The following is a 27180-nucleotide window of genomic DNA, read 5'->3' as shown; positions in this document are numbered from 1 at the left end:
TGTTATGAATCCGCGTCTTCCCCTGTTTAATATTTTGTTTCCCAAATTTCTTGCGTTCAGCTTGGTTTTGTTGAACTGGTTAGAAGATATTTCACAGGCCCGTAAGTTCCCCGGCCAACAATTGCAGAAACTCCGAGTCCTACTTCCAGATTCCGATCTCATTCGGTCTGAAGTCGGCGTCTTCTTCGGCTCCCATAGATGTCTTACTGCGTTCTCCTTCAATCTCTTTTAGTTACCTCGGCGAAAACTAGCAAAACCTATTTCTGCTGACTCCTCGTCAGCACAAAGCCGATCTTGGGGGAATTGATTGGTCTGGCTTGAAGCTAATCCCAGAGGAATCTTTTGATCGCTAATTCTTTTTTTTTTTCTGATGTTTGAGGATGTGGTAGTGGCAAAACCATCTCGCCTGCAATTAACAAACTGGTGATGCCGCGATCGTCCAGTTTGTTCTGTAAGATCTGAAGAATATCTAGCATGGAAAATAATATTAAGGTGTTTGCCATGACGATGCTCTGCGTTTTGTTTATTGCCGTGGCGTCTAATGCCTCTGAGGTGAAACACCGGGCTTTGGCGGTGGAAGATAAGGGAGATGGGAAACCTAATGAGTCAGAGAAGGTATGGGTTCAAACTTGTGATCATATTATATACATTAAGCTTTAAGACTCCATCATGAAAGTCATTAACATGGAGTTTTTGTTACAGGTTGCTTCTTCTCCCCCTTCCATCCCTCGTCCAATCCAAAACGCAGCTCCAACAGTCCAGGGCCATCCTTCGCCGCCCCAATCTAACCAATCTATGCCAAATTCTGACAAATCCGATACTTCTAGCTCTAAAAGTTCACCTTTAGTGGATAGTTCCACCAAAACAGTGCCTCCTCCCGGCCCAGAGAACTTGAACCCGGGAGCATCCAGCCAGGGAGAGGATAATGCTCCTTTGAATCCTTCTACGAAGGAAAAGCATAAGGCGTCTGAAACTCCTAAGAAGGAAGGTGATAAGCCTGTGCAATCTCCCATGAATGAAGGCGATAAGGCTCCACGGGATCCAGAGAAGAGAGAAGACATGGTTTCTCAAGCTCCAACAAAAGATAATATGCCCAATGGGAGTCATGAAATCGTAGATTCGGAGGGTGATAAAAGTAAAAATAAGAGCTGTGAAACTGCTAATGATTCAAATCTTACATGCCAGAAAGGAGCGTTGGTAGCTTGTCTTTTGCCATCTGGGATTGGTGAGATGAGGCTCATAACCTCTATTTTTTATTATAGTTCATATAAAATGAATTTTCTAGTATATATACAATTATTATCTTCTGAATCAAGAGTTATGATGCTTGGGATCTTTTCTCTTTGATGAAATGATATGCAGACTAATTAAAGGTATTTAAGCTAACTTATAGATATTTGATGTTTACTTCTGCTTTTTTCAAAGAAAACTTGGGCAATAAACAAGCATATTGGTGCCAATTAAGTCATAAGAAGGTTAGATGTTCAAGATCTAGTTATAGTGAATGTGAGAAGGACGATGAAAAGCATATTTTAGCTAAATCTTATGGATAATATGATGGCGGAAATGATAGTAGAAGATACAGGGAAAACAAAAAGAAGCAAAGGCTGTAAGATGTGGTACAGTTTTGGCAAAGTTTTTGTTATAATATAATATGATAAAATGATTTGAGTATGATTTGAACCATAATAGTTTTTATAAGGTTGAGATGAGAGCTTGCAGTGTATGTTTTGGGAGTTTTCATAATGAGTGTTATTGTTCCTTTTATGCTCTTCAACTGCTTTTATTTTGTAATTTGGGTATGTTTATTTCAGCAGCTACATTGGAGTGAGCCTTTAAATTCAACTGAAACATATACTTGCACTTTACATGAATCATAAATCACTATAGGCATTAACCAAACAGGATCAGAAAAATGCATTGATGGAAATGGTGGTAACCCCATGCTTATATCAAAATATATTTTTCTGTGCGAAAGAATAACGAAATTTTGATAGTAATTATATGTTTTTGTCTGTTTGGTTAAATTTATAAAACTGGTGGCTTTCTAAATTTTGTAGGCTTTCTCAAAACTATCATTCAATTATACAAAAGAAACCTTCTGGTAGAAGCAAAAGAAAACTTAATTTTTTAACAATATGGCAAGCTTTTAGTTGATCGTCTTTGATTTTGGGAAAAGAAACAACGTGATCAACCTTCCCCCCACCCCCAAAACCAGAAATAGTCCTCCTAATAAAGTAGTTCACACGCTCTCAAACACACCCACCCACCCAATAATCCTCCTAATAAAGTAGTTCATTATTACATAATTGCTACGATTTGATTTTTAGTAATTGCTTAGGTTTTTCTCTACTGTTTTAGAATGTTGTTGTTGTAGAACCACTCTCTTATGATTAACAAGCTATCAATACCTCGATACTCCAATTATAAAATTAGAAGAACATCTAACATGGATATCGCTTTTTTGCCATGATTGTGGCATCCAATTCCTCAAATGGGGTGAATCATCGGGTTTAGATTGGGAAATATGTGGGAGATGAAAAGCTTAACGAGGCTCAAATGGTATGGGATCAAACTTGTGATCATATAATTCAGAGTAAGCTCCTAGAGTCCATAATGAATTTTATGATTATTAGATTTGCTTATAGGTTCTTTTTTCCCTTCTATCTCTAATCCAAATCAAATTCCTGCTATATTGTTTTAGGGCCATAACTCGCTATGCCATTCTAGCCTATCGCCTACAACCTCTTAATATTTTGATTTACTAACTCTAAAAGTCCCACCTTCAGTGGTTTTGACCGAAGTAGTGCCTTCTATTGGACGAGAAAACTTGAACCTGAGAGTGCTTAGTTAGGAATATTAAGGATAATGCTTCCTCAAATTCTCCTACGATGGGAGGAGACATACCACCCTAAGCTTCTAATAAGGAAGTTGATAAGCTTATGCAATCTCCTAGAAAGGGGGACCATACGACACTACTAGATTCGGAGGAGACATGGCTCCCGGGATTTGGTGGAGGATAATATACCTGAAGAAGTGAAGGAACCTTACAATCTTGGTGGCTAATAAATATACAAACCACTACTACTTTAAATTTAGCATGTTATACATCAATTCTGGTTGCTCATCTCTGTAGTTTGAATCATGTATCCTCCATATTTTGTTATGGCTGATGAATCATAAATCTTTTAATGCTTTTATGTTTAGTATATTTCAAAATATTGTTAATGGTGCTTGAAAGCTATTTTCTTAAATGAGGCCCTTGATACCAGAGTTAAACAACAACAACGAAAAACCAAATATTATTACCAAACCAAATCAGAAATTATAACCAAACAATTGAACTAAGAAATAACAAAAAACATAACTTACGAAATGTGAAATTGCAACAATTAACAACACAAACTCAACCAGGGTTGATCTCAGGGTGGTGGTGATGATCGGCGAGGGTTTGGAAGGTGGCCGAATGGTGGAGGGGGTGGGCAAGCAATGCAACAGTTTTTTGGCTTTCGGACAACAAGTACGCAATAGGTATCAATGTGAAAAGGCTTTTCGGAATGATGACATCATTTTTTTTGGGGGGTGGGGGGGTGGAAAGCAACGGCTGCGAAGATGGGGGACTGGAATGACAATGACGGCGAAGTTGGAAGGCTGTTTAGGGGTTCTAGCAGCAAGGAGGAGGAGGAAATGTGCTTCTTGAAAAGCGGTCACATGTCGTAAGGGAAGAGTGCGGGGTTTGGAAGGCGACAGCAAGGTGGACTGCAGAAAAATAGCCATGTAAGGATGCTTTTGGGCAGCTATAGCAGGTACGACGACAACGGCGTTGGAGAAAAGGATGCGAAGGATGGGTTCTTGAGCTGCGAAAGATGCAGTGATGTTGCCTCAAGAATATGTCTTGTCTGTAATGAACTGGTACGTACTTGCGCTGCATCGCTTTCTGCATTTCTCTCAAGTAGTAATCTTGTCCCAACCATCTTTTCTCTCCCTCTTTAGATTCTCCCACCACAACGATGCTGTCTTCTTCAACTTGATGACAACGAGCTTCACTCTGCCGCCATCTAGTTGCTCTTTCTATTCAATTATCCTCTTGACTTCCTACAACCACTCAACAAAGTCATCTGCTTTGATTCTTCTCTCGAAATATAGTATATCCACTTTTATTCCTAAGTCTTTGTATCCTTCAAGTGGCAGGAAAGCAACGGCTGCGATGATGGGGGATTGGAATGACAATGACAGCGAAGTTGGAAGGCTGTTTAGGGGTTCTAGCAGCAAGGAGGAGGAGGAAATGTGCTTCTTGAAAAGCGGTCACATGTCGTAAGGGAAGAGTGCGGGGTTTGGAAGGCGACAGCAAGGTGGACTGCAGAAAAATAGCCATGTAAGGATGCTTTTGGGCAGCTATAGCAGGTACGACGACAACGGCGTTGGAGAAAAGGATGCGAAGGATGGGTTCTTGAGCTGCGAAAGATGCAGTGATGTTGCCTCAAGAATATGTCTTGTCTGTAATGAACTGGTACGTACTTGCGCTGCATCGCTTTCTGCATTTCTCTCAAGTAGTAATCTTGTCCCAACCATCTTTTCTCTCCCTCTTTAGATTCTCCCACCACAACGATGCTGTCTTCTTCAACTTGATGACAACGAGCTTCACTCTGCCGCCATCTAGTTGCTCTTTCTATTCAATTATCCTCTTGACTTCCTACAACCACTCAACAAAGTCATCTGCTTTGATTCTTCTCTCGAAATATAGTATATCCACTTTTATTCCTAAGTCTTTGTATCCTTCAAGTGGCAGGAAAGCAACGGCTGCGATGATGGGGGATTGGAATGACAATGACAGCGAAGTTGGAAGGCTGTTTAGGGGTTCTAGCAGCAAGGAGGAGGAGGAAATGTGCTTCTTGAAAAGCGGTCACATGTCGTAAGGGAAGAGTGCGGGGTTTGGAAGGCGACAGCAAGGTGGACTGCAGAAAAATAGCCATGTAAGGATGCTTTTGGGCAGCTATAGCAGGTACGACGACAACGGCGTTGGAGAAAAGGATGCGAAGGATGGGTTCTTGAGCTGCGAAAGATGCAGTGATGTTGCCTCAAGAATATGTCTTGTCTGTAATGAACTGGTACGTACTTGCGCTGCATCGCTTTCTGCATTTCTCTCAAGTAGTAATCTTGTCCCAACCATCTTTTCTCTCCCTCTTTAGATTCTCCCACCACAACGATGCTGTCTTCTTCAACTTGATGACAACGAGCTTCACTCTGCCGCCATCTAGTTGCTCTTTCTATTCAATTATCCTCTTGACTTCCTACAACCACTCAACAAAGTCATCTGCTTTGATTCTTCTCTCGAAATATAGTATATCCACTTTTATTCCTAAGTCTTTGTATCCTTCAAGTGGCAGGAAAGCAACGGCTGCGATGATGGGGGATTGGAATGACAATGACAGCGAAGTTGGAAGGCTGTTTAGGGGTTCTAGCAGCAAGGAGGAGGAAATATGCTTCTTGAAAAGCGGTCACATGTCGTAAGGGAAGAGTGCGGGGTTTGGAAGGCGACAGCAAGGCGAACTGCAGAAAAATAGCCATGGAAGGATGCTTCCGGGCAGCTATAGCAGGTACGACGGCAAAGGGGTTGGATAAAAGGATGCGGAGGATGGGTTCTTGAGCTGGGAAAGATGCAGTGATGTTGCCTCAAGAATATGTCTTGTCTGTAATGAACTAGTACGTACTTGCGCTGCATCGCTTTCTTTATTTATCGCAAGTAGTAATCTTGTCCCAACCTTCTTTTCTCTCCCTCTTCAGATTCTCCCACCACAACGATGTATTTTTCTTCAACTTGATAACAGCGAGCTTCACTCTGCCGCCATCTAGTTGCTTTTTGTGTTCAATTATCCTCTTGACTTCCTGTAACCACTCAATAAAGTCATCTGCTTTGATTCTTCTCTCAAAATCTAGTACATCCACTTTTTTTCCTAATTCTTCGTATCCTTCAAGTGGCACTTTCTCTCTCGGCCTCCTTTGATGTTGAATATCGAAGCGTCGTAGTCGATTCTCCTCTTCTTTGAAATCATCCCTACTAGAAAGATTCAAATGTTCTTCTCACACTCCTTCTTGGACCTCGCTATCACTCTCAACTGTGACCTCTCTTGGTCATTTCTTTAATTTCATCAAGCCGTTGTAGCACTCGGCGGAGTTGCCTCCTTATCTCTTCCATGTTAAACTCTTGATCGGCTTTTGACTCTTATCTCCTCGGTGGCTTAGGGGGCATGGGTAGGTGGGATAGGGTGTATCGGTGTTATGTAGGGTGGGAAGGAAAAATTTTGGGTTAGGTAGTTGGTGATTTAGGTTACCCTAGGATTAGACTAGAGTTAGGCTAAGCTCTAATACCAAATGATACAGGTGCTAACCAACTACAACAAGAAAATCACATATTATTTTTGAACCAAATACAAAATTACTACCAGACAACTGAAATAGGAAATACAACAACATAATATAGGAAATCTAAAATTGCAATAAATGACAACAAAAAACTAGGGTGAATGTCGTGGTGTTGGTGGTGATCTGTGAGGGTTTGGAAGGTCATGGGATGGTGGAAGTGTGGGTGAGCAAGTAGAAACAACAAGATAACAGTTTTTCTGATTCCGGACAACAAGCACGCAATAAGTATCTACATGGAACGGCTATTCGGGATGATGAAAAGAAAGGGGGATCGCTGGAACGACGATGACAGTGAAGATGGAGGGTTGTTTAGGAGTGTTGGGAACAAGGAAGAGGAGATGGGGCTCCTATAAGGCGGCGCAAGTCGGAACGGAGGAGTTCGGGATTTGGAAGGTGGTATCAAGGTGAACTGCAAAAAAACAACCAAGGAGGGTTGTTTGGGATGTCCACAACAAAGGAGGATCGCTGGAACAACTATAATAGTGAGGATGGAGGGCTGTTTAGGACTGCTGGCAGCAAGGAGGAGGAGATGGGGTTCTTGTAAGGAGACACAAATCGGAAGGGAGGAGAGCGAGATTTGGAAGGCGGCATCAAGGTGAACTGTAGAAAAACAACCAAGGAGGGCTGTTTTTGGACTGTTGCAATAGTTACGACGACATGGCAGCTGCAGCGGAGGAAAGGTTGCAGAGAAAGGGAAAACTATTTTACTTTGTGTTGTTTTAGTCAGAGCACCATTCACCCTTGGATATAGCCCTAGAAGGGGAAACCGAAGACGATGACTGCTGTCCCTATAGAAAATACATCAAAAATTAATACAACATATCATAAAATGGAAAAAAAGGAAAGATAAAAGGAAATGTGCTGAAAATTGGAAAGTAATCAAAATAGGAGCCGCTCAGTTTGGCTATATGCCATTCGCGTGACCTGAATGTCGTGTCCGGTCTTTAGTTGTGGGAAATCCCACGTATAGGATGCAATTTCTCATCCGCCTTATGAATAATTAATTTAGTTGAAGATAATATATGGACACTTGATAATAAATTTTGGTGATTCAATAAAGTTCACTTATGGAATAAAGAAGCCATAAAAAGTCAATATAAGTAATAAGAAAGTTAAAATTTCTAAATGGAGGGTAATGAGCTAGCAAATGTTGAAGTTAATGTAGGGGCTAAGAGATCTATAAGTTTTGATCAAGTTAAATGCATTAAAAATAATATGTTACAAATATTTGTTTGTTTTCGGCTCATTTATATATCGAGCACAAAAATGTAGTTTGTGTTTGGCTCGTTTGCTTAGCGAACGAATCGAACACAAGCTTCTTAACGAGCCGAACATGAACTGTTTGCGAACACCGAGTTGTTTTGACAATTCTAGTGTTATTTAGTTTACTAAATATGTTTTTAACAATCATTAATCAATATCATTAGAAGATAAGGTTATACTTATGCATGGTAGACTTTATTAGCTTAACCTATTACACCAAATGATTGAGATGTAGTTGATTACATAACTTCAAGAATTAAAGCTAGCTAGAAGGAGAATTATTTTTTGAGTATTATATGTGTATAATAGGATATCATAGAAACTTGAAAATAAAATTTAAAAACTATAATCAGGCCAGTTATGTTGTACATATCTAGGCATTAAGAAGTAAAATAGTTAATGGCTAAGTTGATTTTGGTGAAAATGTGAATGTTAAATTACATCTAAGATAAGATTTGGAAGGAAAAATTGAGGGATGGTTGTACTAGATGAACACTTAGCATAATATCTTTTTGAAGATGAAAACATACTCGATGATTTGTGCATGTACACTGAAAGTAGAAGTTGCACTTATCAGGCAGGCAGATAAAGTTGGTGTTAAAGGGTTTTAAAGAATAGATTGACCTCAAATAAAATAGATAAAAGCTATTAAAAAATATTTGTGAAAGATAGGTTTAAGAAGTTTTGCAACACTTGGAAAGAGAGAGTGAAAATGATAATTTGTAAATTTAATACCAAATAGTTGGCTTAATGCTAATGCTAATTCTGATGATGATGATAATGATTATGAGTGGAGGTTATAGAGATGTTTGTATGAATTGCATTTTTGCAGCACAAACCACTTGATTTTTCTTGGCATGGTTGAGGATGACCATGTAAGCAACAAATATAAGATGCATGAATGTAAAACAAAGAACAATTTATTAATGCTCCAATTTAGCTATCTTTGATTATTTTGCCCACTTAAATAAGATGTCGACAAATATAGGTTATCGGATGCCAAACCTGCTATACATATTCTGTATTAAAAATATCTGATCTATGGTGCAAATGAAATGGGTCCTTGTTCTCTTGAAATCTGTTTTGCTTTGTGTTGTTTTTTGCTTTATTGGATATTAAGTGGCTTTGCTTTAACTAATTTTATGTTCAGAAATTTTAAATTTTTAGCAGTAATTGCTCCTTATCAAATGATTTCATCACTTTTATGCCTTCCTTTCTACAGAATCCACGGAGTTTTTCCTTCTAGTCCAGAATACCAGAGCAGATGATCTGAATGTGAATATCAAAAACCCTAGCAATATTAAAATAGATTCCACATTGTTGAGTCTACCAAAGCACAGCAACAAAAAGGTTTCTTTGCTAAATCTTTTTCTTTTTTTATTTCCATCCTTATCAATGATTACTATTTTTGTACAAAACTAACACATCAAGCTTCTTTGATAGTGTTATTATCTTGCCTCACAACATCATGAAGATAAATATTTATTTATAACAATAAAAAAGATTTTAATCTTCTAGTGCTTAAAAAATGCTATTTTTTCGATAGTTGTTATTCCTTGTCGCCTTAGCTGTGTTCTATAACATGAGCATGTGTATCTACGCTTACATATTGTATGACCTAGATGATTCTTCAGTTTGTCGTATTTTATTTTGAAATAGAAATGAATGTCCGTCTGCATATTTTTGATGCAACATATTTTAAATTTTATTGTTTCTCCTCTATCTGGTAAATTGGCCCAGCCTCCACTTCTAGGTAGGAGGATCACTTCTTACTATCCATGCTTTTCATTCATTTTCACTGGTAGATTAAGAAGCAGGACATTGTTTCTTACTTAATCTCATTTAGATTAATTTTCATTTTTTTGACCGTTTAATACGCCATTTATGCATTCTAGTCTTGATAAAAATGAACCCGGGTACAAAATCTTTCTTAAGAATCTCTTTCATGTAGGTTGGAGGCAAAATTCAGTGCTCAGTTTATGTCTTGCTTTTGATGCTCATATTCACAGTGCCATTCATGAAATGGTCCTTGTATTTGTAAGCCAGAGTTGAAATATTTTTTGGCTAATAGCAGTAGGATTGCTTTGGTGGAAAATAATGCTTTAGTGATTTGTTATTTATTTCAAGACCTATGAACCTGAGGTTCTCTTTATGATTATTTTATAGACATCTATATTTGTGTGAATTTTTATTCAACAAAATGATGTTCACATGATACAGGATTGGTTAAATAGTCACAAAATGGCATTATCTATTTTCTTCTTCTCTCTCTTGTCAATTCCCTCATGTCAGCACCCATTCTTCTCTTCTTTTAATTTACGTAGTATCTACCATTGATGTAGATGCACATAATGGAAATTAAAAGATGAAGAATGGATGATAAAATAAGTGAAAGTTTAAAACAATGGAGTTAAGAAATGGAGTTTGTAAATAAGATAAGAAAGTTTACAATCAGTTGAAAATATGATGTACAATATTTGTGGGTGTGTTATTAATATATATCAACTAATGTTGTTAGAAAATAATGTGATATTTAGATGTAATATATTTAATAATCTTGGATTTATAATATAAAAGAAAGGAGAGAAATATGAGGATACAATTTCTATATGGTTGAATGATTAAAATGTGGAAGTGTTCAAAAGTATAATATGTTATGAGGATGTCATTGTGATTTACTTGTAAATTTTATAGAACTTATATTGCGCTAGTTATATTGCATAAAACTAAATATTGGATTGTATAATTGTTTTGTCTAATCTAATTCTGAAAGAAATAAGAATACTAAGGTGTATGTGGCAAAGCTAGAGAGATTAAATTAGGGAATGATTACAATATACGGACAATTGGAGTTACATCTATCAAAGATATGATAGTTGAAAATAGACTTCAATGCTTTGCATGCATAATGAAGACTAGACAATGTGTACTCATTTGTGGGTAGATAAACTAATGCCAAAATCTTAGAGAGGAGAAGGGATGAACTGATAAACTAAAGATAATAATAATAGAAGTTGCTTAAATTGGTTTGCTTTGAACAAGTTTAACACTTCAGGCTAAATTCAACAAAGAACGAAGGGAAAATAATGATTCATTAAGAGAGCTTCAAATATTCAAGATAAAACTAGAAATGATAATGATAATATCCTTGCACTATGGGCTTTGAGGTGGACTATAAAGTAGACTTTTTTTTTTTAATACACTTTTATATATTCTTCAAATTTATTATCTCAGTGTTGATTGCTATTTTAAATATAGGTATACTAATGGATTGAGTCTCATCAACTTAGTGGTAATTTAAACATTTACCAAGCTTATAACAACTATAAGGATGACTTGACAACATTTAGAAACTCTCTTAAAAGTCTAACTTTACCCATGTAATAACCAATCAAAATCACCCGATTTGTGCCTGATATCATAGTTAACCCATGTAATTGATTTCAAACTATTTAAAAGATTTTGAATTTTGAAATCATAATTATTTTCTATGCAATTAGAAACATTCATCGAGTAAAATTTGATTCATTTGATTAAGATCAAACGATCTTAGAAATTCATGAAATAGGGAATATCACATATCACTGGTTTTTATGACATTTGAAAGAATTAACAATTTTGATCTTACATTTGAATGCTGTACTACGAAAATTTAAATGGGAGTAGAATAGTGATTCTCCTCTCAGGAGAAGAGTCAAAAGAGAATTATCCTTTTATGATGATAATATTCATTTATCTTGCAAATAGTTCACCCTCCATAACAACTTATTTGAATGTCTAAGGATATAAAGTAGCTAAAATATAGCTTTCAGCAACTGCCATTTAAATATTTTTTCATATTATCTTATGGAGGGTGAAAGTGTGCAGATAGAATGAACTTTGTGTAGTGCATGGGCACTCTAAGCGAAGTGGAGTGGGTGAATTGGGTTGTACACTAGCACTTGAAATTTTTTCCACCTCTTTCAATTCATTAATATATATAATGAAATACGACTATAAATAATCAAGGGACATTGACATGCATACCACCCAATTCCTATGTATTTACACACCTACACTTTGAATTTTACATTTATAGCACCCAAATCATTCGTATCACATAAAAAAATATCACCATTTTATCCTTTAAAAAGTGAAATACACCTTTTCATGCATAGGTAAGGTGGTATGTATGTAAAAATTGATGTTCAGGGTTTAGATATGTAAGGACATAAGAATTGCATGGTATATATGTAAATCTTCCAACAATCAAATGCATGTATACAAGTGTATGTTGGTATGGCAGTTAAAGTGATCCTTTCATGATTGGTCATGCTATAAGCACAATATTAATGATCATACGCAAGTACACTAGCACATTAATTTGAACACAACTGATCCAATCTACAAGTGCAACCAAATAATAGCGTCTTGTGTCCAAACAAGATATTGATGATATAAAAAAAACACAATTGCTAAGGATGTGAAATAGCACCAAGGAAGGTAAAAACAAACAGGACAACATATATAAGCTTTGAACATATAGAGCTCATGAACATAGGACAATAGAAGCTAAGCTAATAATAATGCAATAAAAAAAATATATATTTGTAAGGCAATGGACATGATGATTTTATGTAGTCCAACACTATCTGTCCTACGCCCAAGCCAATGCCTCCTTACTTAAGATTCCACTCCTAAAACATCTCTTTCTATCATTCAAGGGGTAGGGCTATCTGCTATACTATTACAAGTACGAACTCTTCAAAACCTTCCTAAGCATAAACCACATTACAACAACAACAACAATAACAACAAAGCCTTAATCCCACTACGTGGGGTCGGCTACATGAATCCTTTTTCTCCATTGCGTCCTATTTAGTGTCATATTTTCATTTAGTTCTAGTAAATTAAGATCATTTTTAATATAGTAAGCCCAAGTCTTCCTAGGTCTACCTCTGCCTTTCTTAACACAAGTCGAATTTAAAGCATCTACTCTCCTAATCGGATCATCTAATGGTCGACGTTTAATATGACCAAACCATCTAAGACGACTTTCTCTAATTTTGTCTGTCACAGGAGCTACACCAACCCTATCACGAATATATTCATTCCGCATTTTGTCTCTAAGTGTAAAGCCACTCATCCACCTAATCATTCTCATCTCGGCAACACTTAACTTATTATTATGCTTCTCTTTTAAAGGCCAACATTCAGCGCCATAGAGCATTGCAGCTCTCACCACCGTCTTATAAGATTTTCCTTTCAGTCTAAACGGTACTTTTCTATCACACAAAAGACCCGAAGCATTCCTCCACTTCAACCAACCAACTTGAATTCCACTATTAACATCCCGATCTATATCACCATCGCTTTGAACAGCAGATCCAAGATATCTAAATCGTTCACACCTTTTAAAAAGTTGGTTGATTCCATAAATCATTCTCATCTCAGACCCAAGATATCTAAATCAACAACGGAATCAGTTGTTGATTCCATAAATGATGCAATAATTCCAAATTATTTTGGAATTCAATATCTAGCTTCATCTAAGTGTTAGTTGGGCTTTTTCTCTCGTTTTATCCACGAGAAGAATATCATCAGCAAAAAGCATACACCAAGGTACATCCTCTTGTAGATGTCCAGTAAGACCATCCATAACTAAAGCAAAAAGATATGGGCTTAAAGCGGATCCCTGATGTAATCCAATAGAAATAGGAAAATATTTGGTCAATCCTCCTTCAGTTTGAACACAAGTAACAACTCTAGTATACATATCTTTAATGACTTGAATATAAGTCATATCAACACCTTTCTTCTCGAGAACTCCCCAAAGGATATCTCTTGGAACCTTATCGTAAGCTTTTTCTAAATCAATAAAAATCAAATGTAGATTCTCCTTATTATCTCTGAACTTTTCCATCAAACCTCTCAATAAATGTATAGCTTCCATGGTAGACCTGCCCGACATAAATTTATAATAGAAAGATTGAAAATAAACAAATAAAGAACAATAAAAAATGAATAGATTAGGAAAGAGATTACTGAAGGATTTCTAGAAGTTCTTTTCTATGAACAAAAGAAGTCTTCAAATAATTCAACCATTTATGCACTTTCGCATAAGCTTTTACTAGTTTTCACATGTCCAAAGCTATTTGAATTACGTGGAATTCATAACCAAAAGGAGTGTTTAAAACATGAAACAAATCCTTTCTTGGATGCCCACATAACCGAAAGAGCCATTGCATTAACATGATTCTTGGGGTTTAGTGGAGACATCAGTAGTGGCCTGTCAATCTTCAAAATGACTACAAATATTAAACTTCCGCTACATAATATGATTGTTTTTACTTCTTGATCATCTGATACTTGTAACAATAGCTTCTTTTTTCATAAAAACATGCGCACATTAGCCTATAACATTCATCATCCCTGATGTGTGATGTTAATTAATTTCTTAAACTTTACAATGATGATCTTCTAAAACTTAACTCGTGTCTTCAGTTATGTAAGAGCTCTAAGCAAGCTAAGCCACGCTAGTTCATTGTTTACATGACTTATTAATTTGATAAACATTAGACAATTAGTAAATAATTAGATGTCATAATAAGTTTTGTTATTATCAAATCTTTGATGAGTCGAGTATAGAATACATGATAGATAATCTTTAGTGTTATTTGTGCCTAATTATTTGATATTCAACTTGAATTAAGCTTTAACACTATATTTTTCATCCTTTTGTGAGTAAATGAGAACTATAATTAATGTAATTCATAAATTAAATATCTAATTTTGTTAATTTCTTGACTAGGAATTCTTCTATGCACCTACCGGATATGTGTACTTTCCATCTAGCTTTGTATCAGTATTTTCCATTTTAATACTTTGTAGAACTTCCTTGATAAATGATGATAATTGGTGATTTGGGGAAAAATCTACGTGACAATCTGTGCTGCATGTGTTTGCAAGTTCCTATGCATGATCAACATGTTGTTACCTTCTGATACGAGATTTTAGATTTACTTATATTAACATTTCAGTGACATTTTTTGTGCTTATATTATTTAAATATATGAAAATTGATGGCATGGTATCCATTCTAAGTATTGAGAGGGCAAATTAAGTATTCAAGCAAATTTATGTTGTTTCTAGCCTTTTACCAGCCCCTTTTGTGTTAGAAAAATATAAGGTTGAAGAGTTGAAGTAACGTCTCGCTTCCCTCTCTTTCTAACACCATGAAATACTCAAAACTTCTTAAAGTATAGCATCTTTGGGAGACTTCAATCTTCAGATATTTGAATACAACTAAATTGCACAAGTTCTCATTTGGATATGCTGATTCTTTTTGTTATTTAATGAACTTAACTGAAGTGCACCACTATATGTGGTACTCTTGAATATTACCTTATAAGCATAATTTCTTTTAATTTTATATTTTAAAAGAATTGCTGATGATGGGTAACTTTATGGAAGAAAAGCTATTCGCATAAAACCATAATGCTAGAGATAACCTTCTTGTGTTTGATTACTCAATCTCTTGACAAATTGAGCATTTGACACCTGAACTAGAGCTTTTGAGGATTGTTGTCATGAATGTTTTAGGGATAACATCTATAATAGTAGTTTATCTTTCAATTGCTTCTTTATATATAATATGAAACTTGTGATTGAAGGCCCCATGCACATCAGTAAGAAAATCATTATAATAAATAATCTCTTTTGGATTAAAACTTCAATAAGGTCTTTTTTGGTTTCATTAAAGAGTTAGAAGATGAAATTGAACCCCCTTCATATGGTTGTTTCATTGTGAAAGTGAGAAGTGATCTTTCGCTTGGGAAATAACAAGCATGCTTTTTTACAGCTATTGGGCTCATATACTCTATAATCACACTTATGAAATTCATTTAATATGATTCTATATATATATATATATATATATATATGTAGCCATCTCAGTGATCATACTCTCCATTTATATTTATGCTCTGGATTTCTCATGCACCTCTCATTTCTGCACTTTACCCCTATAATGATAAAAGAAAAAAAAAGTATTTTATATTATTCTTTCTACAAATATCCTCTCCAACCTCTAACAAACAACAAAAACTCTGTTATTAAATTATTGTTCTAGTTTCTTTGTGAATCTTAAGAGCAGTAACTTATGTAGGAGCAATTTGGTACTCTTGCTTTTTTATATAAATAAGACCTAATCACTATTTCTACATGAGATTTTGTATGATAAAAGCAAACAAATTGATCCATACTCTTGTACCAAACACATACCAAGTGGATCTGGGCATTAGGAGGGTCGGGCTAGGTGTGGGTTGGGCTTATTCGGGCTTTGACCAATCAAAGCGGGCTTGAGCCAAATTTCTATTTATAATTTCATAAGGAAGCTAGCTAGCTAAATGACTCGGGCCCTATAAGAAAAGTGATTTTTCATAGAAAAACTAATTCTCATTTCCCTTGAGAAAAAAAATTATGTCAGGATAATTTGGGTAAAATTTAACTTGAATGGGTCTCTAAATTATTATTTTTTTCATACTAGCAAGTTAGCTCTACCGATTTTTCGTGCTAAATTTTCTCATACGCGAGCAAAAATTTACTTTTATGCTTGCTTTGAATAACATTGAATGGCATGATAGGATACAACAACAACAACAAGCCTTTATCCCATTAAGTGGGGTTGGCTACATGAATCATTTTTCTCCATTGTGTTGTGTCCTATTGAGTTCATTGTGTCCTATTGAGTTTCATATTTTCATTTAATTCAAATAGATTGAGATCATTTTTTTTACAATATGCCCAATTTTCTTTAGTCTACCCCTGCCTTTCTTAACACAATTCAAATCTAAAATATCTACTCTCCTAACCGGATCATTAGAAGGCCAACTTTTAATGTGACCAAACCATCAAGAGGACTCTCTTTAATGTTGTCTATCACTAGAGCTACACCAACCTTTCATGGATAGATTCATTTCACATTTTATCTCTAAGAGTCAAGCCACTCATCCACCTAAGCATTCTCATCTCATCAACACTTAAACTTTGTTTTATGTTTCTCTTTTAAAGGCCAACATTCTGTGCCATAAAGAATTGCAGTTCTCACCATCTTATAAGATTTTTATTATAGTCTAAGCGATAAATTTCTATCATACAGTAGGCCCGATGCTTTCCTTCACTTCAACGTACCAACTTGAATTCTACTAATAACATCCCCGTCAATATTACCATTACCATCATTTTGAACAATAGACTCGAGATATTTAAAACTTTCACACCTTTTAATGATTTGATCGCTCATAGTTACAATTTTGCTACTAGAGCTACTACTACTAAGATTACTTTCCATGTATTCAGTTTTAGGTCTACCCAAACGAAGGCCTTTAGACTCTTCTGTAGATTTCCATAATTCAAGTTTTTCTCGAACTTTATCTCTAGTTTTATCCACGGGAAGGATATCTTCAGCGAAAATCATCAACACTGAGGTACATCCTCATATAAATGCTCAGTAAGAGCATCCATAACTAAAGCAAAAATATATGGGCTTAAATTCAATCCTTGATGTAATCCAACTGAAGTAGAAAAACACTTGGTCAATCCTCCTATTCGAACTCTATCTCAAGTCTTATCCACGGGAAGGATATCATCAACGAAAATCATATACACCGAGGTACATCCTCATATAAATGCCCAATATGAGCATCCATAACTAAAGCAAAAATATTTGGGCTTAAAGTCGATCCCTGATGTAATCCAACTGAAGTAGGAAAACACTTGGTCAATCCTCCTTCTATTCGAACACATAATAGCTTTTGTATACATATCTTTAATGATTTGAATATTAAGTCATTTCATTACCTTTCATCTCTAGAATTCTCCAAAGGTCTTCTCTGGGAACATTACCGTAAGCTTTTTCAGAATCAATAAAAATCACATGTAGATCCTCCTTACTCTCATTATACTTCTCCATCAAACCTCTTAATTAATGTATAGCCTCCATGACAGACTTGCTTGGTATAATCCAAATCGATTATGAGAAATTTTTGTATCACGTCTTAAACTATGTTAAATTACCCTCTCCCATAATTTTAAAGTACGACGCATTAACTTGATTCCTCTATAATTTGCACACTGTTGTGCATCCCCTTTATTCTTAAAAATGAGAACCAAAATAATCTTCCTCCACTCGAGCATTTTTTTTTTAAATAATTTTAAAGTGTTTAGCAAGCCAAGAAATTTCCAAATCGGCCAAATATTTCCACACTTCAATTGGGATATCATCAGGTCTTACATATTTTGCACTATTGGTTTTCCTTAAAAGCTCCTTAATTTTTTTTACTAATACGAAGGTAAAGATAAAACATTTTATTTTTATTAATGATATTAATATCACTAATGTCGATCGTATTTTCAAAAAAATTCATTGAAAATTTTATCAAAATAGCTCACCCACCTGTATTGAATATTTTATTCTAAGAAAAGCATATTTTGATTTTCATCTTTAATAAGCTTTACTTGAATTAAATCTTTACTTTTTCCTCTTTGTTTAGCTAGTTTATACATATATTTTTCATCTTTAATATCTAATATATTATAAAGATCACTAAAACAAAATTCTTAGCGTCACAAATTATTCTCTTAGATTCCCTACGATTCACCTTATATTTTTTCCAGTTTTCTAAGCTTTTATATTTAAACCAATTTTTATAACACAACTTCTTATATTTTATTTTTTTTTGCACATTATTATTGCACCACCAACTATTTTTATCTATAATATTTAAACCAATGGTGCTTGTTACCTTATCCCACGTAAAATTAAACTTTTTCGAACATCCCAAATCTTGAAATCATGAAGTTTACTCATAAAAATTATTTTTTTTATCTTTTAGGTGTTCTTTCTAATTCAATAATAATATTTCATTATATTATTTATCTTATAACTCGTCCTCCTAAAATCCAGAACTAGTAATCGATATTGAGTACTTAAATTTTCACTTGCAATGATTCTACAATCTTTATATTCTCGACGATCTAATTTTCTTATAAGAAAATAATCAATTTGTGTTTTATTGGATCCATTCTTATAAGTAATAATATGCTCATTTTTTTTTAAATACAGTATTATTAATAACAAAATCATGTGCTAAAGCAAAATCTAATATGGTTCTACCTTTGTCATTATCACTCCAAAGCACCATGAATATTTTTAAAATATTTTACCACTCTGCCAACGTATCCATTTAAATCTCGTTCAATAAAAATTCTTTCTTCAAAAAGTATCCTTTGTATTAATTCTTTCTAGGTCATTCCAAAATTTCCTTTTGAACATGTATCTCAATCTACTTGAGGAGCATAAACACGCATAATATTAAAAATCTTAGTATCAATAACAATCTTTAGGACTATAATTCTATTAATTTTTACAAGATGATCTTTCAAACTCTTATCTATAATTACACTTACACCATTTCTAGTGTGACTCTTACTTAAATACCAAAATTTAAAATCTAAGCTATCAATCTACTTAGCTTTTTCTCCAACCTATTTAGTTTTTTGAATGTTCAAGATATTTATCTTCGTATGAACCATAATATCTATAAATTCCATTAATTTACCTTTGATAATACTTTTGTTTCAAGATTCTATCATAACATTAGTTTTATGAATTAACTTCTCTGCCCCCATTCATCTATTAATATGGGAACCCTTGTTTATTTGACACTACACCTAAACGTCGGTTTATCGGCCCTTGCACACTTATTATCGTATTATGGTCATACAACACATCAATTACAACACACTTATTTACACAATGATTTAAATGATTCATTTCATGATTGTTTAGCAAAAAATTTACATTAGCCCTCGACTACCTAATGCAACCCTTCACTTTTCGTATTCGGGGCTTGGGACCCAACAATAACAATGTTGAATTATATCATAGGCTATTGATTTAAAATATTAAAAAATACATAAGATTAATGGTTGAAAGGATCGTCGACAAAAGTTTTAAATTAATTTTATAGGTGCAAATTTTTTTTATATATTTAGGTGGATTTAATAGCAAGTGTATATACATGAAATATGTAAGATTTTAAAGTGAGAACATCTTGATATGTAAATACATAGGAGTTGAATATGTATGCCACAAAAAAAAAAGAATTAATTGCCTCGAAAGCATTCAATCACGAACTATACATTTGAGACCAAGCCATTGGGTGAGTCAAGCCTATTCGGGCTTTGACTAAGTCAAAGCCGGCATGGTCCTGGCCGAGCCCGCTGAATTTGTATTTTTTTTTATAGCGAAGCCCGTCCATTCTAAGCGGGGGCTTATGGTGAGCCTGTTGGACCACCTGCTTAACGCACAGGTCCTTAAATGGCTGATAGAGTTCCTTTCCTTGAGTTATAAATTTTATTTTTATCATCTATTTTTTGTATCCATTCTATTATAATTTATAAGACTTTATATTTAAATATTAATACGCATGTATACATGTATTTGTACATGCATAATATTAATGCGTGATAGAAATGAGTGTGTCAACTTCTTTGTTGGAGAACTAGACATAATTTTTAGAAGTTTCTTTTTCATCTCACTTTTAATAGTGAAATGTGTCGCATTCACTCATTGTCAGCAATTAAGTTATTTTTAAGCCTATCACAACCTAATTCGATCAAAATTTAGGAGTTAGAACATATAAGTTGTGCGCTAATGCATTAAATTCATACTGTTATTTTAAAATGTATGCATTGAATAAGTAACAAATCATATTTGTATTGTTTTTCATCTAGCAAGACTAAGTCGTAGCTTTGCAAGACTTATAGATGTGCTTTACTTTTTTTTTTCTTGTAAGCTCCTTTTTCGTCTAAACATTGATCTGCCAGTACTAACTAGCAACCATTTACAATGATAACGTGCGCTCAATTTTCTATTATTATTATTATTTTCTTGAATTTTTGCTGTAATATATTTTCATTTATTGCACTCTTCCTTCCATCTCATGTCCATACAGAATGGTTAAAGATAGAAAAGAAAAAAAAATTATTGAATTTTTATCCACTTACTATGTTGATAAAGAACAAAAAGAAAAAAATTTAATGAAGATTTATCCACTTACTATGTTGATAAAGAGCAATCTATCAACTATATAAGAAATTTTAGTAGAGATAAGGTGGTATAATTGCTTGGCCACGTTTTTAGTGCTAGGATATGGTTCAATTGTTCTATTTTTTGCATGCTAAATCTCATGTAAAAATAGTGATTCAGCTTATTTTAAGCCTATATTATGGTGAGATACTCTTTTGTTTTGTTGGGGAATCAACAATAGTATAAATATAGCACTTGAGCGTTTTTTTTCCCTTTCTTTGAGGGGTGAAGGGGATATTTGTGGAAAGAATAAAATAGGCAACTTTTTTTGTTTTTCCTACATCAGAAATGCAGAGACACTCATGGGGCTGATAATTTCAATTTTACTCTCAAATCTTATATTAAGGGTTAATTGAGAGTATGCCCACCGTGTTGATGATGCAGTATATAGCAATTTGTGCACCACAAACACCCCGGTTCATGTTTCTTCAATTTTTTGCATCTCTTTTGTAAATACTTGTTTTGAAAGCACCAAACTCGTATAACCTGGTTCACAAATCACATCATGTTAGTGATGAACTGAGATTAATGTGCACCATAACTTCAACATTGATCAACCACAGTTAATATCTTCTATTCTCAGTTCAATCTCACAGCAGATGCCTCAAGGGACCTCATAATAACTCTAACTACTGGAGAAGGGGACTGTGTTCTTACAACCAAGACATCCATCTCTGATGGGTTCCATTTCCAGCAGTTCCCAGCTTATGCCACGCAGTTGAGACCCATGCATGGCGCCTACTTCTTGTTCGCTACCTTCATCATCATCTGTGGAACTTGGGCCTGCTGCAAGTTTGGAAGAACGGAAAAGCGAGTCGATGCCGGAATACCCTATCAGCAGCTTGAGATGGCTATGCACACACAACCCTCATCTGTGACCGCCAATGAAGTCCCAGCGGACGGCTGGGATCAGAGCTGGGATGATGATTGGGATGATGAGGAGGCTGTTATTAGAACTGCAGATAAAAAAGTTACTGAAAGTGTTCCATCTAATGGTCTCTCTTCCAGATCTGCAACTCCTGCTAAAGATGGCTGGGAAATTGATTGGGATGATTAGTCTTTTACCTCAATGATGGATTGAAGCATTAGTTGATGAGTTTGAATTGTTGCAGAGGACAAGGGACGGAAGCTTGTATTGTTAGGCTGTTTAGAATGGCTTTTTTCTTTAGAGAAAATGATTATTATTTTTTTAATTTTAGTAGTTTCTTGTATTTTTCTTTGTCAGAGGGCTCTGATGATGTATGATGAAGGGTGATTATCAAATTTAAGGTCCTGAGATGTTGTAAATGGTGAAAGAGGATCCGTCTGGGGCTGTGCTAAGAAAGAAGTCGGCGTGATAATTCATGATGGTTCTTTCAATCAGTAAAGAGAGAATCACAATGTATTTTATGCTTCCAGATTAATAATTTAGAATAATTAAATCTTCATTAAATTAGCATTTTGTCAAATTAAAGTGTAGTTTGTTAAACAATCAAAGTGTTCACGTAACCCATCCTTATTACGCATTGATTTTATCAGACTTTGTTTTATTTGGTTCGTGTATAAAAGCATCTAAAAAGGGACAGCTTGATCGAGTCTATTTGTAGTAGGATCACTTTTGTAATCCTTTCAGATATAAAGTTGGACACTTCAAACCTATTAAAGCATTAGGAAAAAATTAAGTCAAGATTTTATGGCTTAAATTATGTTTAAAACTTTACTGTTAATTTTTCCATGGTATTTGTTCTGTTTATTATATAGCTTTGATGAAAGACCTTACAAGATGGCTGGCATCACAATAAACAAAAATGAGATTATTAAGGGCCCGTTTGGGGCAGCTTCTAAGTGCGGGGGCGTTTTTGAAAACTCTGCGGCCGTTTGTATCACGCGTTTTGCCCGCTTATCTGAATACGCGGTTCCTTTTTTACACTAAATGCAGACCGCGAGTCGAAACTAGCGGTCGACCAGTGGGCCGCGTTTCAAGATAAATTGCTTATCATGAAACGCAAAAACTACCCCAAACGCACCATAACTTTGAGGCAATTTAGGATCATTATTATTTTTTTATTTTGTTTTATTTATGTTTTGATTTGAAACAAAATATATTTAATATGTATGATATAATTATCTTTGAAAACACTCAATACATCTAAAAATTATTTTGAGTGTTTTCAAAAGTATGATCGCTTATTTTAAGAAATCAAAAAATAAAATTATATTAAAACATATTAAACAAATATGCTTTAAAAAATAAAGGAGAAAAAAATAAAAAATCAAAAACAAAATTGATCCCAAACAGAGGCTTAAGATTTGGGATGATTTTATCATTCCATCTGCAATAGCCCCCAAGTCGATATTGGCTATGTCTAAATCAAAGGTGAGAAACACAGCAGGAAAACCACCATGGCCATACATTCAAGAAAACAAAAAATTGTTTGGGAGAGCAAGCACTTTTAAGAAATTAAAAGCTTTAAGAGTCTATTTGGGGCAACTTGTGCGTTTCAGGATAAGCAGCTTATTCTGAAACGCGGGTCGATCGCGAGGGTCAATCAACGGCCTACGTTTAGTGCAAAAAACTCAAACGCAATAGGCAGCGTTTTTAAAAACACGTAAGCCAAACGGTTAGCACTTATAAGCTTGCCCCAGACGGGCCCTAAATCAATGAAGATGCATAATGAATGGGATCCACAATGGAATAGAAAGCGTGCTGAAGGCTAAGATGAATTTAGGAAATCGATACAATAGTAGCAGCCCATAAACATACTCCACATGATGCAACCTAAGAAAGAGTTAGAAGCCCCCAAATTTCTCACACATCATCACTACCAATAAAATATGTACTATATGTGGACGGTACACGTCCTTCCACTCTTTCATCCAACTGATGGCAGGAAGTGAAGCAAAGCCACTTATTATCAATAAGCATTCAAAAAACCCAAGACTGATGGATGTTTGGGATCACTTTTGATTTTGGTTTTTTTATTTTTTATTTTATTTTATTTTATTTATGATTTTACTTGAAATAAAATAAATTTGTTATGTTTTAACATGTTCAATTATTTTTAAAAACACAAACAACATTGTGAAATTTACATATATATAGCACCCAATTCTTATGTCTTTCCCAACCATGGATTGAAATCAGCTCGAAATAAAATACGTCTTTTAGTTTGGCTCATAGCACGGCTCAATTAGTTCGAGCCTATTTCGATTCAAACTAAAATTCAATTCAATTTTCGAGCAATTTACGAACTGGAAACCATTTTCACAGCCCTGTGCAGAAAGCCCTAAAAAGCCTATATAGATATCTCAAATATCGTTGTATAGAGAGCTTTCTATAATTCTAACTGCCACTTATGAGTTATGACCACTAAAGCAGGAGAGAACTCCTAACAAGAACCCTAATAACATGCTCTAGTGCTACGTTTACTCTTCTCCTATTTTTCGCTTACTCGCAAGCTCTCTTATTGATCCATACCTATCAAAATATCTCAAAAGTAAAGAAAAACATGAAATTCACAAACATTAATGCTTCCAATCTCAGCACTTAATACAAAGATAAGAATGTTACCATTTTCAGTCCTATCTCAATAGAAATAATATAAATATTCATAACACAATGACAGCAATTCTGGAATGTAGCAAGATGGCAATTCAAGCAATACGAAAACTGAGAGCGGAGAAGACGCGGAGGCACCTGAATCACAAGCGCCAACAATTGTGCACGTCAAAACAATAAATAACAATAAAAACATCAAGCACATCCCTTAAAGCAAACAATCTCTGAAGATAACATGTGCAAAAACCATAGCAGAATTGATGCAACTAACTTGAAAGAACCTTTAAAAGCATTTTCGGTGGACGATTGAAGGACCAGATTCATCATACTCTGCCTTCGAAATCCACATCTGCAAATCAAGAGTTTTTTTTTAAGAAAACTGAGCAAATGTGACGATGATAGGTATGATAGAAAAGCATGGATATTGGTATCAGTTACAGAAAAAGACTTGTGTTTCATAATATGTAACCTGTTGGAAGGTGCTGAGAGAGAGAAGCAAGGATGGGAGCCTCCAATCCAAACACTATATTTCCTCTCAGGTGGGGCAACCACTTTGATCTTCATGCTGCTTGGAGCAAGAGCCGTGATCTCCTTGCTCATGCGATCAGCAATGCCAGGGAACATAGTCGAGCCACCGCTAAGCACAATGTTGCCATACAAATCTTTCCTAATATCAACATCACATTTCATGATGGAGTTATAAGTGGTCTCATGAATGCCTGCAACTTCCATGCCAATCATGGATGGTTGGAAAAGGACCTCTGGGCACCTGAAACGCTCAGCCCCTATTGTGATTACTTGGCCATCAGGCAATTCATAAGTCTTTTCCACAGCAGAGCTACTCTTTGCTGTCTCCAGCTCCTGTTCATAATCTAGGGCAACATAAGCAAGCTTCTCTTTCACGTCCCTGACAATTTCCCTTTCTGCAGTTGTGGTGAAGGAGTAGCCTCTCTCAGTAAGGATCTTCATCAGGGCATCAGTAAGATCACGGCCGGCAAGATCTAGCCGAAGAATAGCATGAGGAAGGGCATATCCTTCATAGATTGGGACAGTGTGGCTCACACCATCACCAGAATCAAGCACTATACCTGCTCATTATGAGATACCAATTAAAATGAATCAAAGAGAGTGATAAAATGAACAAACAGGGGAGTAATCCAAGAAAATATCCAGACCTGTGGTACGACCACTAGCATAAAGAGACAGAACGGCTTGGATAGCGACATACATGGCAGGCACATTAAAAGTTTCAAACATTATTTGGGTCATCTTCTCTCTGTTTGCTTTGGGATTTAGAGGGGCTTCAGTTAGGAGTACCGGGTGTTCCTCTGGTGCGACACGGAGCTCATTATAGAAGGTGTGATGCCAGATTTTTTCCATGTCATCCCAGTTGCTGACAATGCCATGCTCAATAGGGTATTTCAGAGTGAGAATACCTCGTTTGGATTGGGCTTCATCCCCAACATATGCATCCTTTTGGCCCATCCCAACCATAACACCTGTGTGTCGTGGCCTGCCAACAATGCTAGGGAATACTGCCCTTGGTGCATCATCACCAGCAAATCCAGCCTATAAAATAGAAGGAATAAAAACCATTATATTGCTACTTAGGCTGAAGAATAAACTCTAATGTAACACTTGGATGATATGGGCATCCTAACCTTGACCATTCCAGTTCCATTGTCACAAACAAGAGGTTGGATTTCCTCAGCATCAGCCATTTTCTCTCAAATCTACATAGGGGAAACTAAATATTTTACTTAATTTTATAAGGTAAAAATTCAATCTTACATTCCACAATCAACCATTTAAAATAAATTTGCAATTGAGCTACACTGCATATGTATAAAAACTGTTGATGGCGGCTACACATCCTAAATGTATTGATTATGAGATGCACACAAATAATTCACCATGAGAACGTAAATTCTCCATCATTGAAAACACAAGTAAATCAACAATACACAAAAATGTTTCTTTGAAAGCTATAAATCTCTCAGTGGAATTTCTTTTCCCAGTTCAATTTTATTCATGAACAAGCAAAAATGAATTGAACGCACAGAGAAGTCATGAATACCAGCATCATTAAGTACTGCTAGCGATCCAGGGCTCATTTAAACATTGACAGCCATTTGAATAAGTCGAATTCCATATTGACATAATAGAGTTTTCTCGTCAGTTTGATACATGCAAATTAAATTCAAATATAAACAATTGCATAAAAAAAAATATGGGATTTAAGATAGTTGGCAATTAATCTTAACTACTACTACTAAAAAGGCACTTGATAATTCACAGAAAAGAAATAGTAAACATTCACTTGTAGTGAATACCCATCCTTCATTTTCAAGTAATAATAATAATTTTAATCCATCTATTTTTTATTGGTGGACACGATTCATATGATAAAATGAATCCAAATTTTAATTTTGCTAGTGTTAGTGTAGGGCTGTCAAAAAAACTCGTTGTTCGCGAACAGTTCGTGTTCGGTTCGTCAATGAGTTCGTGTTTGATTCGTTCGATAAGTAAACGAGACAAACGCGAATAAATTTTTTTCGTTCGGTTAGTTAAACGAACCAAACACGAACAGTGATGCGTTCGTTCGTGTTCGAATCGTTATTGTTTGAAATATAAAATAATATAAAATAATTATATATAAAAAATTTATTATATTTTAAAACATTAAATTTTATAAATTATAATATATAATAAAATAATAATAATAATATATTAATATACTATAGTAGTAATATACTAATATAGATATTGTATATTTATATAATATAAGTTATATAATTAATATATAATATTATTTTTATATATT

At 34.9% G+C, this 27180-nt stretch overlaps 1 protein-coding gene and 1 pseudogene across 1 annotated transcript; one reads left to right on the top strand and one right to left on the bottom strand.

Annotated features, from left to right (window-relative positions):
• On the top strand, positions 1-22323 carry LOC110037101. Its single transcript, XM_020741679.1, has 4 exons — positions 1-615; positions 703-1225; positions 8909-9036; positions 21402-22323. The coding sequence occupies exons 1-4, from the start codon at positions 475-477 to the stop codon at positions 21873-21875; spliced, it is 1266 nt and encodes a 421-aa protein (XP_020597338.1). The 5' UTR covers positions 1-474; the 3' UTR covers positions 21876-22323.
• A 2227-nt stretch (positions 22324-24550) lies between these two features.
• Positions 24551-27180, bottom strand: part of LOC110037103 — a 17080-nt pseudogene continuing 14450 nt past the window's right edge.

Source organism: Phalaenopsis equestris, unplaced genomic scaffold (genome assembly GCF_001263595.1).
Source record: "Phalaenopsis equestris unplaced genomic scaffold, ASM126359v1 Scaffold215229, whole genome shotgun sequence".
NCBI classification, from domain to species: domain Eukaryota; kingdom Viridiplantae; phylum Streptophyta; class Magnoliopsida; order Asparagales; family Orchidaceae; genus Phalaenopsis; species Phalaenopsis equestris.
Note: the sequence above shows the minus strand (reverse complement) of the source record. Positions and strands in the feature narration are given on the sequence as shown.